General features: G+C 42.7%; 1 protein-coding gene across 2 annotated transcripts in view; it reads right to left on the bottom strand.

The window, feature by feature from the left end:
- Positions 1-20,708, bottom strand: part of TSPAN14 (tetraspanin 14) — a 79,577-nt gene that overhangs the window by 33,057 nt on the left and 25,812 nt on the right. For both annotated transcript variants that reach the window (XM_074907089.1, XM_074907090.1), the window contains exon 3: positions 8,657-8,707. In XM_074907089.1, coding sequence (XP_074763190.1) covers positions 8,657-8,707 — 51 coding nt within the window. The remainder of the gene's footprint in view (positions 1-8,656; positions 8,708-20,708) is intronic.

The raw sequence follows: 20,708 nt of genomic DNA on the forward strand, positions 1-20,708 counted from the left end.
TAAACTTAATTACAGAATAAGGTAAGGTTGGAAAAGGCCTGCCTAACATAAGGGAGCCCAAAACTGGACAGGGTACTCCAGATGTAGCCTCAAGTGTGATGAATATTGTTGGAAAAAGCTCCTCCCTCAACCACTGGCCACATTGGTGCCAATATAGCTCAGTATGCTGTTGGTCTTGACATGAGGGCACACCTGATATTCAACCTGCTGATGAGCAGGAGCTCAAGGATTTTTTTCCTTGGCATTACTCCATCTCAGGCACAGGATTTTGCATCTGCCCATCTGCCTTTTTTTTTTTTTTTTTTTTTAAATAACTTCCATAAGGTTCCTGTCATCCCATTTCTCCATGCTCTTGCAGTCCCTCTAAATAACAGTCTGTCTTTGAAGTAGAGTGACTGCTCCTTCTTCATCTTTTTATTAGCCATAAACTTCCTGGAATGAAGTTAAGCTGACTAGCCTCTAGTTTCCCAGATCTTTCTGTGTGTCCAATAAAAATCATTCCCTGATGAGACAGCTCAGTGTTATTCACCTTCCTTCTATTAACAATTTATTGTAATTCTCTTCCTCTTAGTGATTTTTGCTGTATCTCTTGGGTGACAGATATTAACATCTACCCAGTCTTTATTGTGTAGACTTTGAAAATTTTATGCAATTTAACTTTCACATTATTATTCAGAATAATAAAACCAAGTTACAAGATTAGAAGGATAGGCCAATTAGATATACCAGTTTAACAGACTCAATTTGACTCAAATGGGTAACACAAATCGCGGGAGATAGGGACATGCACACAACCAATATGATCAAGCAATGTCCATTTATTGAAGGTAAACAAGCCCTTTTATAATGCTTTCTCCTGTGCATGCGAATGGTACATGGTACAGTCCTTATGACTGGATAGTTAGCTTCGTCCACATGCTTCAAGCCTTCTTGAGATTGTATAATAAGGGCCACACTCAATATCTTTCTCCGCCCAACCCATCTCCTGGAGTTGTTTGTTTGCTGAGTTCTTTGTTCTCCCTTCAGGGCTGTGTCCTTGTCATGTCCTTGCCAAGGCATGCACATGTGCAGGATTGCTCACATGCCCATTATCTCCCAACATATCCCTCTTTTTGTTTTTGAGCAATCCACATTCTTTACAGGCTTTTTTGAATGATTGTTTAATAAAACAAACTAAGCATGGCAAAATAATGACAAACATAACAACAATTCCCCCTTGTAACAACAACTTCAACTATCCTGTGAACATAGTTAACTTTCCTATGTAACTTGGGCTCCTACTGGTTTGGAAGGGATTTCTAAACACATTCAGAATGTATGAGCATTAATCACTGTCAGAACCATTGCAAGGTTTAGGATTGTGAACTTGACCTTCTTTCCAAGGCCGCACCCAGCAAAATGGAACCCACCATAAGCCATGATCTGTAAGAAAACACATATAACCTCTGCCCGTTAATTGTGCTTTAACAAGTCCTTCCCATTGCCCAGTATTTAAGTTTTTGAACATAACTAACCGTTGCTGTGTGCCCATGGATTGTTCAGCATCACCCTTTATTGCTAAACTGTGAATCATCATTGGTGGTTCTTGACATTCTCCTGTAAGCCTCAAAAAATTTAAAACATATAAAACTTTGTTTAACAGTTCAGCTGGCATCACACCTGGCATTCTCCCTTTTTGTTTTTGAAGCATTTGCTTCAGAGTTTGATGAGCCCGTTCGATGATTGCTTGTCCAGTGGGAGATTGTGCAATTCTTGTGCAGTGTTTGATGCCCCATAAGACACAGAAGCGTTAGAAGCATCCAGAAATATATGCTGGATCATTGTCTGTTTTGATCTTTCTTGGCACCCCAAGTACAGCAAAAGAACTATATAAATGTTTTCCAACATGTTTAGCTGTCTCTCCAGCTTGAGCTGTAGCCCAAATAGCCATGGAGAAGGTATCAATAACAACATGTACAGATTTTAACCTACCAAATTCTGTTATATGAGTAACATCCATTTGCCACAATTGTAAAGGTGATAGGCCCCGTGGGTTAACTCCTGTTCCCAGCCCAAACCCTATTTTTTGACAGGATGGGGAAGATTCAACAATGCCCTTCGCATTCGCAAAAGGAATTTTAAATTGTTTATGCAACATTTTTGCTGACTGATGAAAAAAACTGTGAGATTCTCTAGCTCGTGCAAACAAATTTGGAGAGGGCCCAGACCAGGCTGGAGCAACTAACTGATCAGTTAGTTCATTTCCATACCCTAATCCCTCTTTGGATTGGTGACTTCTGATGCAAGTAATAAAGTAGACAACACTTCTCTGATCAAGAGTGTGAACTAATTGTTGCAACAGTTTCCTTAAGCGTTCATTTTTTTATTTCTTTTACTTGTCCTCATTCAATCCTTTTTACTACTCCTACTACACAGAGTGAATCAGAGACACTACATTTAATCCCAAATCTGTCCAGGACAAAAATGCCCACAAAACTGCTTGGAGTTCTAACGTCTGCAAGGAATCTTCTCTTTGGCCTTGAATGAGGTGATATCTCCATTCCTCTCCTTCTAACCAGGTACATGCAGCTTGGTTTGATTTTTTCCCTGCATCTGTAAAAACTCTTAACCCTTGAACTGGTACTTCTGACTGCATTGGAAAATTTTCAATTACTTGGTTCATTAACAACGCTAGTAATCAATGTGCTGGATAAACATTAGACAGTTGGCCAGTATAATCTTCAAGGGCAACTTGTAATGCCTCAGAATGTCTAAGAGCCATTCTAAATATTCTTGTATTAGTGGGACAATAATAGTTTAAGGATCGGTGCCTGTAATTTCAATAATTCTGTGTCTGCCTTTCATAATTAACTGTGATACTAATTCTGCTCTTGTGGTTATGGTTTTCTTTGGGGTATGAGCGGTAAAAACCCACTCTAGCATTCGCAATGGTTGTCTCTGTTCTGAGTTCCATTGCATAATGATGGCTAATGGATATTGTCTATTTCCTCCACTATTGATAAACATTAGTTGCACTGGGAGGTCTAATTGTATTCATTGTGCATGACACGACTATCTTATCTGTAATTTTCTGCAAAGCAATTTTATGCTCCTGTGTCAAGGTTCTTTTACTATCAGCTTGAACAGTAGCATTCAATAATGGCATTAATGGCTTTAAATCATCATTGGTAATACCACATAAATTTCTAACCCATTGGATATCTCCAATCATTTTTTTTGGACATCATGTAATGTGTGAACCTCTGTGTTAATTTTTAATTTCTGTGGACGAATAATGGCATTGCTTATTGTCCACCCTAAATACTTCCAAGGAGAGGTAGACTGTACTTTTTCAGGGGCTATTTTCAAACCTCTATTGGACAGTTCCTTTTGCAAATGACCTAATATAACTTCTGATTGCATGTGTTCCCCGGCTATTAATATATCATCCATGTAATGGTAAATAATTAGTTGAGGAAACCTTTTTCTGACTGGTTCTAATGCCCAGGCAACAAAGATATGACACATAGCGGGAGAATGCTTCATCCCTTGAGGTAACACTACCAAATGATACCGTTTTGCTGGTTCAGCCTTATTTATAGATGGTACAGAGAATACAAACTTTTCCCCTCCATCCTCATGAAGTGGAATGGTGAAAAAACAATCCTTTAGATCAGTGATTAATATTGACCAAGACTCTGGTATCATGGAAGAAGGTAATCCTGGCTGTAAAGATCTCATAGACTCTATCACTGCATTGACTAAAATTACAGTGAGATTTTTACTAATTCTGGTGGCTTGGGATCCCCCAATGCCAAACACTCCTGTGGTCGCCGCAATGGTAAGGCCATGAGGCAGACAACTGTTGGGCTGAAATAATTGTAATGTCGACCCCTGTATCTACCAACATTTTTATTTTTTTCCAAGTCCCATCAGGGGATTGGATGACCATTTCACATTCTGGTTTTCCTCGGTTTATATCAAAAAACAGATATACTTGCGGTTGTCTGGTTGATCCAAATCCACCAGTCCCTCGATTACCTTCCCCTATATTTGGAACACAGGCTTTAAATGGCACAAGCTGGGCAATTCTGCTGTCTTTGGGAATAAACACAGGTGGGGTTAGGGTTTGAACCATTATTTTTATAACACCAGTATAATCCACATCATTTACTCCCAATAATACTTGACTGCCTTGGCAAGTTGTTGATGATCTCCCTATTAAGAGAGCACTTAATCCAAATCGTAACAGTCCTTTCACATTACTATCCACTAAGTGGACGTTCTGATCTTGTATTGTGATGTCTACTACTGTTTCCACGTCCACTCCGGCACTCCCTGCTGTGGCAGAGGTGAGACTGGACAGGAAACCACCTCCTGTCCCTGATTCTGAGCTTGCCATACACCCCTTACTTGTGTCCGCGCACAAGAGGGATTCGTGCTCCTTCTCAAGTTTCCCGAATGCTTTCTACACTCCTTAGCATGGTGATTATCTCTATGACAATTATTACACCTTTTTTGAACCTGTGTACTTTTGCATTGCGCTTGAAAGTGACCTTCTTTGCCACAATTATAGCACTTCTTCCCTCTTTTTTTTCTCCCCCCTCTTTATTTTGGAGAAATGGTGCAACCACCTCGCGCACAGCAGCCGCATAAGCTATAACATTAGCTTGCTGCATCCCTCTATTGGTTAATTCAAACATGTCAGCTACAGATGCTCCTTGTGGGAGAGTAACTAACAATCGCTTGGTAGATGGATTGGCATTCTCAAAAGGCCATTAATTTACACATGTTTTCCTTCATTTCTATGGTCATGTTATACTGCTGTTCAAGAGAGTCATAGAGGCAATCTACAAATTTAGAAAAAGGCTCATTAAGACCTTGTTTTACTGCTACAAATTTATCTTGCCATTTCCCTTCTGTATCAAGTACAGACATTAGGGCGTGACAAGCTAGTGACTGCAATAGTCGCAACATTTCATTAGAGAAATTGACTTGTATATCTACTGCTGCAAAGGGTCCTGTACCTAACAACATTTGTGCTTGAACGAGATAAAGTGGATCGTCTTGTCGTCACAGCTGAGCTTGCTCATTATTAGCTAAGTTTTAGTCCATGCACTTTCAAATAACATTTTTTTAGATTGAGTTAATGTAACTGCCGCTATTTGATCAATATCTTTTGCAATTAACAGTGATGATGAAAAAGTATAATTAATGATTTGTTTTGTTAATTGATGATGAAGACCATTTTGCATTACTGAAGCTCTAGCCTTTTCAAGCAATTTCCAATCTAAAGGAACCCATTCGTTAGTACCGCTAACACTATTAACAGAAATAGGAAACGCCTGTACGCTTTCAGGAATAAAAGACCCCTCCACTATAGCATCTCTAATAATCGCTTTCCATCGGCACGTGGCCACAGAGGCACTCTGCACCTGTGAAGAAAAAAAGATGTGAAGTAAAAGATGTGAAGTTGTAGGGTGAGACAAAGGAAGCGCAGCCTTCACCTGTGATAACAAAAATGGATTAGAAGCAGGTACTGGAACTGAATACTCAGGTGGTGGGTCAGGAGCAGATGGTTGCGGCTGCATACCAGATGAAAAGGTATATGATTTGTGCTCCATCTTCTCCCCCTGTGTTGCAGCCAGTTTTTCAAGCTTGTCTACAAGTTGCAGGAGTAAGGTTTCTGTGTTTGAAAAGCCAACTTGTAAGGCGGGGGTTTTTTCTCCCTGCGAGGAAGGCATAGGTAGCGATACGTCGGTTCCATCTACGTTCCCATCCGTGCTCCACCCACTGCTGGACTCCGGCAACTCTTCCGGTCTCTCCTCATTCTCCTCTCTCACAGCATCAGGTGCAATTCCGGCATCTCCCACTCCCGACTGTGCAGCCCCCGGTCTAGCCCCCATTGCCCACCACGGTCCCGCCAGCATGACCGATGAAGCAAACAGTTTTTTTGGCTGACCTAACACGATGGGATCTGCTAGTGGCGCAGGCACCGGAGGTGGCATATCAGAGTTAGATGCCGCTCCTAGAGCTGCAAAGGTGGAAGTGACAGCCACGAGGTCACCAGCCACACGGTCGCCACTCAGCTCCTACACTGTCTCGCGGATCAGCTTCCAGAGCATGGGATAGCCGCTCACTTCTCCTGCTGACCTTCCCCCCTCACTGATCGAGTCCCAGAGCTGTTTTCCTATGGATTCCCAGGTAGATATCTCAAATGCGAGACCTGCACTGGAGATAAGTCCTCTTTCCCGGCTCCATTTTACCAAGTCTTCCAGGGTGGACTTACCATATTTTATCCCTCTCATGGAGAGGATATTTTGGGGGACTTTCACCACTACTTGCTCATCTTTATCGAGTGTAGACCCCATTTCTGCCCAGCCGCCGCTTTTTTTTTTTTTGCAGATCTTCAACCCAAATTACAGCGCGCTGCTTCCTTATCCTCAGACTCCGGGGCAGGGTCTGGATCAGTTTCGACCAGCTTTCCACCCTAGATTGCATCTCCGTCGAGTCCTTCATCGAAGACTTGTGCCAATCTTGAGGGTCCCTGTTCGGGCACCACTTTGCGGGAGATAGGGACATGCACACGACCAATATGATCAAGCAATGTCCATTTATTGAAGGTAAACAAGCCCTTTTATAATGCTCTCTCTTGTGCACGCAAACGGTACGTGGTACAGTCCTTATGACTGGATAGATAGCTTTGTCCACGCGTTTCAAGCCTTCTTGCAATTGGATAGTAAGTGCCACACTCAATGTCTTTCTCTGTCCAACCCATCTCCTGGAGTTGTTTGTTTGCTGAGTTCTTTGTTCTCCCTTCAGGGCTATGTCCTTGTCATGTCCTTGCCGAGGCGTGCACATGTGCAGGATTGCTCACATGCCCATTATCTCCCAACAACAAATCAGGATGAGTAACATTACATACAGTATTTTCTACAGTTCTTACAAACCAGCAATCTCATTTTGATATATTATCAGCTAAGAAACGCATGGGATTTATATCCAGAAAAAGACTGCTAAAGAATCGGTATGAAGTGTAGTCCTAGTGAAAAAAGAAAAAGACAAGAAAAAACAGATAAATTAAAAGGGCTCCAACGTACTTCATGCTGCACTCAGAGACAGGATGTTCAAAACTCTTCCACCACCTGTAGTTTATCTTTGGGTTTACCACTGCAGCACAGCTTCTGGAATGTTTTTCTCTTACTTCCCATTTATTGTGCACCAAGATTTTTATCTGTAAACAGACAGATCTATACATGCACCATAGCTGAAGAACAGCACTAGTATGAAAGACTGCCCACACAACACAGAACAATAGACATGAAAAATAATGTACAGATTTCATGAGCCATTCAGAGGTTCAACACCACAGGAAAAGCTTTGAAGAACTTATTTGCAAGATAGGACAGAGAGCAGAAATAGTTCAGGCAAAACTTAAGAAATAAAGACAGAAAGAATCTGTCCTTGTCTTTGAGTAACTTCACTGTACCATAAAGTCCATTTGGCAAAGGGAGGGAGTTGTGAGCTACTAATTTCCAACCACACAGATCCTATGTGCTTCTTTACAGAACAGAAGATCATGTCTGAACACGAGAGAACATAAATTCAAGAAAAGTTTAATACCCTCCCTATAGGGTTGGAAAGAAAATCCTTTTATAACAAGAGTTAAATGCCTTTGTGGGTGGAGACAGTGATATCACTGATAAGCAGCCTAAGCTAGTTTTGAGAATGTGTGCACACATATAGGAAGCATTAAGATCATCATAAAACTCTTTCAATTCCAAAAAGTGGACGAATCCCAGAACTTCTCTCTATGTTGGGAGCTGCTGTGTACATGCACTCTGATTAAAGAAACGTTACCCTACAATGATAATTAAAGTGTTCTTACTCAGCAGCACAACTGAACAGTGAGGGTACCTGCCCTCCACTTGTAAGATGCAGATGAATAAATCTGCTGGTAACTGTCACTTTTCCCTACTGCTTGCAATCATAAAGCTATGCTATGCTTTATTCATAACAAGGGAGCACCATTCATTTCCACACCTAAACCATCTCTTATAACATCTTTCTTATAACAGGAAAACTGCATAGGTACATGCCTGCACAGACTTCTCCGAGGAAGTTATTCAGCTTAAAGAGAACTTTGCCAAAAGTAAGAGTATTATGCAGCTAAATCACATTCCAATTTTGTTCCTCTACGCAGAGACTTAAGCAATTCCATGGGGAGTAAAGTGGAAGACAACAGATAGCCTGAAGACTGGAATACTTCGGAAAGATGGTCTCAAAGATATGTTTGGTTTGAGGTCTTTGTAAATATAAAAATATGTATCTTTTACATTACTCACAAATGCTTCTCATTTTTAATAGAGATGGGTAGAGAAGTGTATTTTAGAAAACACTTTCAAAAGAGAACCAGTTCATAAAGACTATTCATAACGATTAAATTCTCACTAGGATCCTGATCTTACAAGTTTACGTGAAAAGGTCTAAACATCAAGGGCCACAACTTAACACCTGATCAGGGACAAGAATAAAACTGCAGCTAAACTCAGTTTCAATCATTTGAACATGGTCCTGAGCTCAGATGCTACATTTAACATTTGCTGCTTCCTAAGGAAATAATTTTATTGGGGCAGGAGAAGGCAGCCAAAGTAAGAACAGTCATTTCTACCCTTACCTTTTCACTCCATGCCCACAGACCAGCTGCAAGGAAGGCCACCCCAGCTAGCTAAAACAAAAAGAAAAAAATGAATTAGATTACTAACCAACAGTCTCACACTTAGCCAGTAGCACGGTTGCTCAACTAAATGACTGTGATCTCAGACAACAGTAATGTGACATTCCTCCTCATGAGCAAATCTCTTGAAAAAAAGGATTTAGAGTGCTTTTATTCCATACCATTCTTGCATTTTATAAACTACTTTTAAAAAGTATTTCAATTTAATTATTCATGATTACTCAAGAAGCACAGTACTAAATTAACAATTCCACGCAGTAGCAAGTGGGAGTTATCCATGTCCCAGTGACTTGCACTAAACCTTTTACCAGCACACTACTGAAGATTTCAGAATGTTTAATGCATTTTGAGGTTATTTCCTATTTAGTCATTTTATGGTACCACCCCAGAGAGTAGCCATGCTTGACTCTTTAGAACTTCTTAGTGTCACAGTTCATTATATTAGCCTCCTCTTTAATTAATTACAGTTTGTCTTCTGAACTTGTACCTTGTTTAAAACCTTTTGAATTAAACTGACTGGTCCACACACTTACTTTCAACAAGCAACAAATCTAATTAACAACATAAAAACTTTACACCAATTCATATGTTTGTGTAATAAATATTTCTGACTTAAACTAATCCAAATCAAGCAACAGATCCATGTTCTAGTCTTTTATATCCTTTCGCTATTCTCAAGCAGTTTGTCTTTTAATATCCAATTTACACATTCAAACTAAAACAACCTCTCCACAAACTGAGGGCAGCTCCCCCTCATTACTTAAAATGTCATTCTACCCTGCTATGTCCACGTAACCTTAGAAGACAGCAAGGTGCTGGAGTGTGTCCAAAGAAAGGCAATTAAACTGGTGAAGGGCCTAGACAACAAGTCCTATGAGGAGCAGCTGTGGGAACTGGGGTTGCTTAGACTGGAGGAAAGGAGGCTCAGGGAAGACCTCATTGCCCTCTACAGCTACCTGAAAGGAGGTTGTAGTGAGGTGGATATTGGTCTCCCCAGCAAGCAATAGGACAAGAAGAAATGGCCTCAAGTTGCTCCAGGGGAGGTTTAGATCAGATATTAGGAAAAAATTTCTTCACAGAAATGGTTATCAAGCACTGGAACTGGCTGCCCAGGGAAGTGATTGAGTCACCATCCCTGGAAATATTTAGAAGACATATATCATAGAATCATCTAGGTTGGAAAGGACCTTGAAGATCATCTAGTCCAACCATTCACCTAGTACTGACAGTTACCAACTACAGCATATCCTTAAGCTCCAAATCGACCCTACTCTTAAACACCTCCAGGGATGGGGACTCCACCACCTCCCTGGGCAGCCCATTCCAACACAAAACAACCTGTTCTGGAAAGAAATACTTCCTGACATCTAGTCTAAACCTTCCCTGGTGCAACCTGAGGCCATTCCCTCTTGTCCTGTTGCTTACCACTATGTTAAAGAAGCTCAAAGCCAGCTCTCTGCAACCTCCATTAAGGTAGTTGTAGAAGGTGATAAGGTCTCCCCTCAGCCTCCTCTTCTCCAGACTAAACAATCCCAGTTCCCTCAGCCGCTCCTCGTACAACCTGTGCTCCAGACCCTGCACCAGCTTCATTGATCTTCTCTGGACACGCTCGAGTCATTCAATGTCCTTTTTGTAGTGAGGGGTCCAAAACTGAATACAGTCATCAAGGTGCAGCCTCACCAGTGCCAAGTACAGGGGCAAGACACCTTCCCTGTCCCTGCTGGTCACACTAATCCTGATACAAGCCAGGATGCCATTAGCCTTCTTGGCCACCTGGGCACACTGCTGGCTCCTGTTCAGCCGGCTGCCAATCAACTTCCCCAGGTCCCTCTCTGACTGGCAGCTCTCCAGCCACTCCTCCCCAAGCCTGTAGCGCTGCTGGGGGTTGTTGTGGCCCAAGGGCAGCTCCCAGCATTTGGCCTTATTGAAACTCCTACAGTTGGCCTCAGCCCATGGCTCCAGCCTGTCTAGATCTCTCTGCAGAGCCTCCCTACCCTCGAGCAGATCAACACTCCCACCCAACTTGGTGTCATCTGCAAACTTACTGAGGGTGCACTTGATCCCCTCATCTAGATCATCAATAAAGATGTGAAACAGGAGTGGCCCCAAAACTAAGCCGGATTTAACTCCATTCACCACCACTCTTTGGGCTCAGCCATCCAGCCAGTTTTTTTACCCAGCAAATGCGCTATTGTCCAAGCCTCGAGCAGCCATTTTTGCCAAGAAAATGCTGTGGGAAACGGTGTCAAAGGCCTTACTAAAGTCAAGGTAAACAACATCCACAGCCCTTCCCTCACCCAATAAGCGGGTTGCCCTGTCATTGAAGGTTTGTTAGGCAGGACCTGCCTTTCATAAACCCATACTGACTGAGCCTGAGCATCTGGTTGTCCCTCATTGTTGTATGATGGTATTTAGAATGAGCTGCTCCATCTGCTTCTTGGGTACCGAAGCCAAGCTGACAGGCCTGTAATCTCCCGGATCATCCTTCCGACTCTTCTTATAGATGGGTGTCACATTGGTCAATTTCTAATCAGTCAGAACTGTTGGTAAATGATGGAAAGCAGCTTGGCAAGCACCTCAGCCAGCTCCTTCAGCACCCTCGGGTCCCACAGACTTGTGAATGTCTATGTGATGCAGCAGGTCACTAGCTAACTCCTCCTGGGTTGCTGGGGGGTCATTCTCCCAGCCTCTGTCTTCTGGCTATGGAGTCCGGGTTCCCTCAATACAACTAATCTTGTTATTAAAGACTGAGGCAAAAAAGGCATTAAGCACCTCAGCCTTCTCCTCATCACTTCTTACCATGTTTCCTCCTGCATCTAGCAGGGGATGGAGACTCTCCCTGGACTTTCTTTTGCTACTGACATACTTATAGAAATATTTCTAGTTATCCTTGATTGCAGAGGCCAAACTAATTTCCAGCTGGGCTTTAGCCCCCCTGATTTCCACCCTGCACAGCCTCACAGCCTCTTTGTAATCACTGTGTGTAGCTAGCCCCTTCTTCCAAAAGCTGTAAACTCTCCTTTTCTCACTGAGTTGCAGTCAAAGCTCCCTGTTCAGCCAGTGTGGTCATCTCTGGCATCGGCTTCTCTTAGAGCACCTGAGGACCGCCTCCTCCTGAGCCATTAACACTTCCTTCCTGAAGAGTGCCCAGCTTCTGGGCCCCTATACCCATCAGGATAGTCTTCCAGGGGGTCCTTTCGAGCAGGAGCCTAAACAAGACAAAGTCAGCCCTTTCGAAGTCCAGGATCAGTCCTGCTTGGCCACTCTAAGAATAAAGAACAATATTATTTCATGATCACTGTGTGAGACGGGGAGTCTAAACAATCTTGGATTGATGGTGCAGGGCCTGTGCAAAAACAAGGGGAGGCGTATAGGACTGTTCAAAAAAGACACACCAGGTGCTAATAATGTTGCTAGGCGACTATCTCCTAGCCCAAAGAGAAGTTTCTTATGGTCCTTGAAGTTGTATGTTCCAGCAACAAGTCATCCTAAATTCTAGCACAAACTGGCCTGGCGGTTTGGCCAGGGCCCAGGGAAACAACTGAGGCTGCACAGAGCGACGGGGTGATAAGTTCATCAGCGAGGAAGAAGAGGTACTTCATCTTTACGACCCCTCCCCAGGAGGTTGCGACCCCAGCCCGGAGCTTCAAGAGCTCATCGCGCAGGCGCAAGAGGAGGAGACCTGATTACCATGAGAAGCGAGGGGAGGCGGGGGTAGACTATGTATATGTATAGGCGTTTTATGAATATGCACTATTCTGTAACACATAAGCCGGACGGGAGCTGCAAACAATGTGCATGCTTGTGGTGGAGCGATCCCCCGTGCGCCCAGTGCTGAATAAACGTACTCATTTTATAACTCCAGAAGTTATAGAGTGATTTCTCTGCAAAACATCTTGGCACCCCAGATGGGACAATCTCTGCTCAGCTGCCAGGACGCCGCTGGAAGGTGGACATCCTAGGTGCACCCCGAGCTCTTCTTGGAGGAACTCCGCTCCCAGCTGTCCACTGCGGGAGCAGACAAGGACCATCTGGTTCGCGGACAGACGTATGTTTATAAGGGTAATGGGCTGCTGCTAAGACGCGCAGAGACGTCTGGCGCACGGCTCAGTCCCAAGGAGGGGATATACCCATTTGGTTTTGGGAATCCGTGGGAAAGTAAGATCTTTTGGGGCAAACTACCGATGACTGGTATATAAGAGGCAGTTTGCATTTTGGGCAGGGTACTGGTAATTACCGTCACCTGCAGGATCTTGCTTCAGGTCATTGTATAGTGCATTAATTGTAGATATACTGGCTTTGAACTGACTGCTAATTGTTTATGATATATGTTACAAACGGATTTGGTGATTGTTTAAACTCGGTATATTTTGTGGTATGCGTGAAAAGTGTGATGGGCCCTTTAAGTGTCTGTGTGCCTGTGTGGTGTGAGTGAGAGCAGCCACTGCTGTGTGTCTGTGTGCCTGCAGGGGCAGCGTGTGAGTGAGACGCTGATGCCGCTGTGTGAGTGAGAGGCAGCTGCTGCAAGACAAATAAGAAATTTATGTTTGTTTAAATAATACACTGTCCTTGTATGTCTTGTGAAAACATTGTATGAATCGGAGATGGGAAAGGGAATCCCTTCTCTGTCGGTTTGAGTTAGATTTGGTCGAATTATTTGTGTAGAAGGAATGAATGGTCGGCACGGGGAAATGATTTATACCTGCTAGAAGGATTGTACACACTCCTTCTGGGCAACTAGTAGTACCAGATTGGGTTCGTGGGAGAATCCCCTGCTTTCCCTATGCTCCTACCTTTAGTAATTTTCATCAAGCTTGGGTATTAGCAGAGTGCGTATATTGTCGATGTAAGTGGTATTATGCATCTGATAAGAGGAGGTCGAGGTGTGCAGAGTGCTGGGAAGAAGCGGTGTCGTTAGACCTCTCGGTCGTCGATAATTATTGTGTAGAAGAAGTCATAAGATACCGGAACTTTGGGAAGTGAAGGAGGAAGAGTGGAAGAAGGTTAAAAGACAGTGTAGAAACTGCTATAAGTGGAGAGAAAGGATTTTGGGAAGAATGAATAATAATGGGAAATAAGCAGTGAAAAATTTTCAAGAAAAGCCCATTGGATTGCATACTCACGCACTGGAAAGACATAGCGAGGAGAGGAAGCACGGAAAGCAAGAAAATCCTGATTAAATATTGTAATCAGTGGTGGCCACTTTACAAACTAGAAGAAGCAGCTAAATGGCCACTAAATGGGACCTTAGACTATAACACGCTTTTGCAATTAATGTTATTTTTACAGAGGGAAGGGAAGTAGGATGAGGTGTCTTATAACGCAGACATGTTCTTTACCCTCCAAAATCACCCGGGGTGGCAGAGGGACTGTGGACTAGTTCCACCATAAGATCCTTTAGTGCTTGCCCTGGAAAAGATTATAAGTGAGCCACTAGCCAAAGTGAAACTGCTTATTTTTGCAGACCTTTGAAATATAAACTGGGAAAGCAGTTAGGCATACACAGATTTCTGTATATGCCTTACTCCACAAAAGCACTCCTAGGAAGACACCTACTAGAACAATTAGGAGCAACCATTACCTTTAACAATGGAGAGATTACTCTGGAGATAAATAAAAAAACTTACACAAATTATGAGCTTGTCCCTAACTAGTATCCCCACAGGAGGAGAAATCAGTGAGGAAATTATCAATCAAGTGTATCCCGGAGTGTGGGCCACTGACACGCCTGGAAGGGCAAAGAATGCCTCACCCGTAGAGGTAAAACTTAAGGAAGGACAACAACCGGTAAGAATTAAGCAATACCCTTTAAAAGGAAGACCGGGAAGGGATCCAGCCAGTTATAGAAAATTTTTTACAAATAGGATTAATAAATAGAACTCCACCCAGTGGTGGCAAACTCATGCACTTTGTAAACACAATTTACTCCTGAGCTAATCTGATTTACTGTTTTAGACCTCAAGGATGCTTTCTTTTGCCTCTCTCTCCTCGAAGCCAGTCAGAAAATATTTGCATTTGAATGAGAAAATCCTAGGAGTGGGCGGAAGACCCAGTTAACCTGGACGGTGCTGCCACAAGGATTTAAGAACAGCCCCACTATATTCGGTAACCAGCTAGCAAAAGACCTTGAAACCCCAACTCCACCTGAAGAGGGAAAGGTGCTGCAGCATGTAGACATCCTAATTGCCACCAAGACAAAAGAGGCCTGTGTGACCTAGACGGTAAGCCTTTTAAATTTTTGAGGACTTCAGGGCTACCGAGTATCCAAGAAAAAGGCCCAGGTGATGCAACGCGAAGTGATTTATCTGGGCTATGAAATCAGTGCGAGAAAAAGAACTTTAGGACAAGCTCAGAAGGAGGCAATCTGCCAGAGTTCGAGGTCAAAGACAGTGAAAGAACTGCGAACGTTCCTGGGAATGACTGGGTGGTGCAGACTACTGATTTATAATTATGGATTGCTTGTTAAACCTTTATATACACTAACCACCACTCAACAGAAAAATCTCCAATGGAATAAGGAGGCTATACGAGCCTTTGACCTATTAAAAAAGGCTCTGATGTCAGCTCTGGCTTTGGGACTCCTAGATGTAAGTAAGCCATTCTTTCTCTTTTCACATGAGAAACAGGGAATTGCATTGGGAATACTGGCACAAGACTTAGGCCCGTATCATCAGGCAGTCACCTATTTCTCCAAGCAACTAGATGCCTACAAGCAGTTGCAGCTGTGATCTTAAACATACAAGAAGCACGAAAATTCACTTTAGGCCAGAAAATGACTGTATTTGTATCTCACAGTGTCTGCAATATTAGAAATCAAAGGGGGACATTGGCTTTCACCCCAAAGATTCTTAAAATATCAGGCAGAATTAGTAGAACAAGATGATGTGGAGACTGTAGTAACTAACATTATTAACCCAGCTTCTTTCCTGAGTGGAAACACAGGAGAACCAGTGCAAAATGATTGCCTGGAGACCATCAAGGCAACATACTCAAGCTGCACAGATCTGAAGGATGCCCCTTTGGAAGATGCTGAGAACTGGTTTACAGATGGGAGCAGCTATGTTTTGAGCGGCAAGAGGTATGCTGGGTATGCTGTTACTACCACCCAAGAAATACTGGAATCAGGACCGCTGCCTGTGAATACATCTGCCCAAAAGGCAGAGATAATCGCACTGACTCGTGCTTTAGGACTAGCCCAAGGTAAGACAGTGAATACACTGACTCGAAGTATGCCTTTGGGGTAGTCCACGCTCATGGAGCAATTTGGAAGGAAGGAGGACTGTTGAACTCACAAGAGAAACACAAACATGGGAAGGAAATTCTGGAACTGCTAGAAGCTGTACAACTTCCAGGAAAAGTGGCAATCATGCATATTAAGGCCCACAAAAGGTGAACTCAGATTTCGAAAAAGGAAATGAACTGGCAGACAGAGAGGCAAAACAAGCAGTCAAAAGAGAGGTAAAAATAGAGGGAGTTTTAGTTCCTGATGGGCAAATCATCCCAGAAGGTAAGCCTAATTATACTAAAGAAGATCAAAAGTTAATTACAGACCTGGAAGGATCATATAATGAAAAAGGTTGGGCCATCACTCCCCAAGGAAAAGTAGTAATTCCCTCTTGTTTAACTAGAAATCTGGGACGAGAGGAACACATGAAAGGGCACTGGGGAGCAAAGGCCCTATACCGATATTTAGTCAAGAGTCTTAGAGCTAGAAATCTGTATATCATAGTAAGACAGGTGACTCAACAGTGTAACCTTTACCTCCAGACTAATCCTAAGAATACCCCTATTCTAGAAGTAGGCCAGATTGGAAAAAGAAATGGACCGGGACAACAATGGCAAATTGATTTTTCAGAACTTCCAAGAAAAAGGGGGTATCAATATTTACTGGTATTAACGGATGCCTTTTCAGGTTGGCCAAAAGCATTCCCCACTAGATCTGCCAAAGCCCGGGAAGTGACAAAATATTAGTACAAGAAATAATTCCACACTTTGGGGTCCCAGCAACTATATCCTCAGATAGAGGACCTCACTTTATCTCGAAAGTAGTTCAGCAAATCAGTTGTCATCTGGGTATAGACTGGCAACTTCACACTCCTTATCATCCCCAATCTAGTGGCCAGGTAGAAAAGATGAACCATTTGATTAAGCAGCAAATAATGAAGCTCGGGCAGAAGTCAAACCTGACCTGGCTCCAGGCTCTCCCTGTGGCACTTTTGCACATATGAGCAAAACTGAGGGCCAGGGAAGGGTTGAGCCATTTTGAAATGTTATATAGCACACCTTATGTGGTACAGAAGGGAACATTGATGCAAATTAGGGAAGAAACTATGACTTCATACATAATACCATTAAATAAACAACTCAATAAAATTAAGAAACATGTATTTAGAACTCGGGGTAGAGGGTTAGATGGGCCTGTAAATAACATTCAGCCTGGAGACTATGTGTATGTTAAGTCTCTCACAGAAAAGACATTGGAACCACAATGGGAAGGGCCGTTTCAAGTGCTACTCACAACTTTTATGGCCGTCAAGATTAAAGAATACTCAGCCTGGATTCATCACACCTGAGTAAAGAGGGCCCTCAAATCCCCATGGAAGATTACACAAACTCAGCCGGGAAGACTACGCTTCTCACGATTAAGTCTAATAATCTCCTTTCCCCAGATACCCGGTCAAAGGTTCATTGAATGGCCATAGTCCCAAGCGTACATTGGGTATACTGGAAGCATGGGTATAACCAATACTAACTCAACCTTGAGTTTAAATACTGTAGTGATGCAGGGAACAGAGGTGTATACAAAAACTGAATGGAAAGACGTCAATGGAGTACCGCAATTACGGGGAACGGTAGGGCAAGAGATTAGAGTAGGGTGTCGAGTAATAAATGAAATCACCCATTGGTCAGTGAGTCATATTACAGTGTCTGAGATCAAGATATTAAATCTCAAATCTATCGTATCAAGTATTAATCATATATGTGATCCAAAATATCTAGAATGCTAGTATAATTTTACTCTGACTCAACCTGCTGTTTCTGTGAGATGTCTCTGGGCCAAGGATAAACTAGGACTATCCTTTAAGTTTAACACGGTGACTACCCTAGTGACAACCACACCAATCACTGTAAATCTTACACCCAACGTATATGAGGTCAGCCCGTATGTAATCAGATACATAGACCAACAGCAAGTGCTGATCAATCCAAAATGGTCTCTAAAAAAGGTAAAATTACAGATGCAAATTAACATTTCTAATGTAGACCCACGTTGTTCCCCCTTCTTACGAACCTCAGACAAAGGATGGACAATTTGGCTAAGGAAAAAGAGAAATACCTACCGGAAAAGACCACAGAGGAACTTAACCGGAGTATTAGGAACTGAATTGGGAGTGTTAAATTCAATAGATTCAGAAGTAACCATGAACAAATCAGCAGCTACTACAAGGGATATATCAAAACTACAACAGCCATTGAGGTCTTCACTATCAGCATTAGGGGTTCATCTATGGGCAATGTCAAAAGTAATGCCTGATTGGGAGCAAGAAGAAACAAAGGACTACACACTTATTGCTGAAACCCTGGGAGCGTTACAAGGTGATATCGCCATAGCTCTAAGTTGCATACAAGCCCAGTTATGGATGCAAACAGTAGCAGAATCTGTAAGAAGGAAAGGAGAGGAGGGTGCACTTCCCACTGAAATTCGAAAAATAGTTTGGGATAGTGCCACAGAGACAAAGTTACAATCATGGTGGAACGTGGTCAACTTCACCTATAGGCCTGACACACATACAGTAACAACTTTTGTGTTAACAATGTATGATGCAAAATTAATCACCATACACCCCATTGTAAGTCTCGGAGTCAATTACAACGGGACTTTACTGTACATCTTTGAACATAAGACCTGGGCTATGAATACTGATAATAAATGGCAAGCAGTAGATCTCGAACCCTGTATCATGAAAGAACAACAAGGATTTATATGTGAAAGTAATACCTTAATAACCCAGGATACCTGCTTAGATACTGACCAAAAGATTTGCCACTTTGAAGCATGCCCCAACGTAGATTTGAGGACCATTATTGTCTATACCAAAAAGGTATGTACATGTTTAAGAACACTGTGTGACACAATAATCATAGATGAGCAAGAGAAGAAATTGATACAGCATCTAAATTATTGTATTTGTAATTTCACCATCATCCTAGGGTGTAATTTCACTTATTCTGCCCCGGTGGTTACACATTCCCTCTTGAAAAGCAGCCTCATGGTAAAGGTACTTCCTGTCCCCATAGGGTTAAATGTAAGTCGTATAGAAAGCCTATTAAAACACCCAGACTTACACCGGATAGTGGAAGAAGTTAAGGAAAAAGGGCAAGAAACTTTACTCACAACCTTTCATGATGGGGAAAGGATAAAAAAAGTCTTAAAGATGGTTGAGCAGGAAGGGAAACATAATTTCTGGGATACACTCTTCAGATGGTCGCCGACCACTACTGGAATCTTAAACACAGCCCTTCTAACTAACCCAGTGGTTACTTTATTAATATCTGTAGTAATTTTATTGATCCTTACTGTAGCTATATATGTATGGATCTAGAGACTTACAAAGTGCTTGCAAACTATGTATGACGCTTTATATCACAATCTGAACTTTAAGCAATAAACTAACTAATTTGTAAGATAGTACTAACATATTATAGGACAAGGGAAATAGGTTAAGAAGTAGATAAATAAGTAGTAAAAGAATTTACTAAGTAAGAAGAAAAGGGGGGAATGAGACGGGGAGTCTAAACAATCTTAGATTGATGGTGCAGGGCCTGTGCAAAAACAAGGGGAGGCGTATAGGACTGTTCAAAAAAGACACACCAGGTGCTAATAATGTTGCTAGGCGACTATCTCCTAGCCCAAAGAGAAGTTTCTTATGGTCCTTGAAGTTCTATGTTCCAGCAACAAATCATCCTAAATTCTAGCACAAACTGGCCTGGCGGTTTGGCCAGGGCCCAGGGAAACAACTGAGGCTGCGCAGAGCGACGGGGTGATAAGTTCATCAGCGAGGAAGAAGAGGTACTTCATCTTTACGACCCCTCCCCAGGAAGTTATGACCCCAGCCCGGAGCTTCAAGAGCTCATCGCGCAGGCGCAAGAGGAGGAGACCTGATTACCATGAGAAGCGAGGGGAGGCGGGGGTAGACTATGTATATGTATAGGCGTTTTATGAATATGCACTATTCTGTAACATACAAGCCAGACAGGAGCTGCAAACAATGCACATGCTTGTGATGGAGTGATCCCCCCATGCGCCCAGCGCTGAATAAACGTACTCATTTTATAACTCCAGAAGTTATAGAGTGATTTCTCTGCAAAACATGTGCCCTAGTCACAAGAATAGGTTGGGCCTCCAACCACCACATCATCCACCAGTCCTTCTCCACTCACAAAGAGGAGATCCAGCAGGGCACCTTCTCTGGTCAGTTCACTCACCAGCTGCATCAGGAAGTTGTATACCACACATTCCAAGAATCTCCGGGACTGGTCTCACTCTGTGTTGTATTTCCAGCAGATGTCTGGGAAGTTAAAGTCACCCACAAGAACAAGGGCAAGCGATCATGAGATTTCACCTAAATGCCTATAAAATATCTCATCCAACTCTCTGTCCTGGTTGGGTGGCCTGTAGTAGACTCCTACTACAACATCTGCCCTGTTGGCCTTCCCCCTGATTCTAACACAAAGACACTCTACCCTGTATTCACTATACCTGTGCTCAAAGCAATCCTAACAGTCCTTAACATACAGAGCCACCCCAGCACCTCTCCTTCCTTGGCTGTCCCTCCTAAAGAGCTTGTAGCCATCAACTGGCATGCTCCAGTCATGGGAGACATCCCACCATGTTTCTGTAATAGCAACAACATCATAATTTCACCATGGCTCCAAGCTCCTCCTGTTTGTTACCCATGCTGTGTGCATTGGTATAGATGCACTTCAGATG

This window comes from Athene noctua, chromosome 5 (genome assembly GCF_965140245.1).
Source record: "Athene noctua chromosome 5, bAthNoc1.hap1.1, whole genome shotgun sequence".
Taxonomy (NCBI): Eukaryota; Metazoa; Chordata; class Aves; order Strigiformes; family Strigidae; genus Athene; species Athene noctua.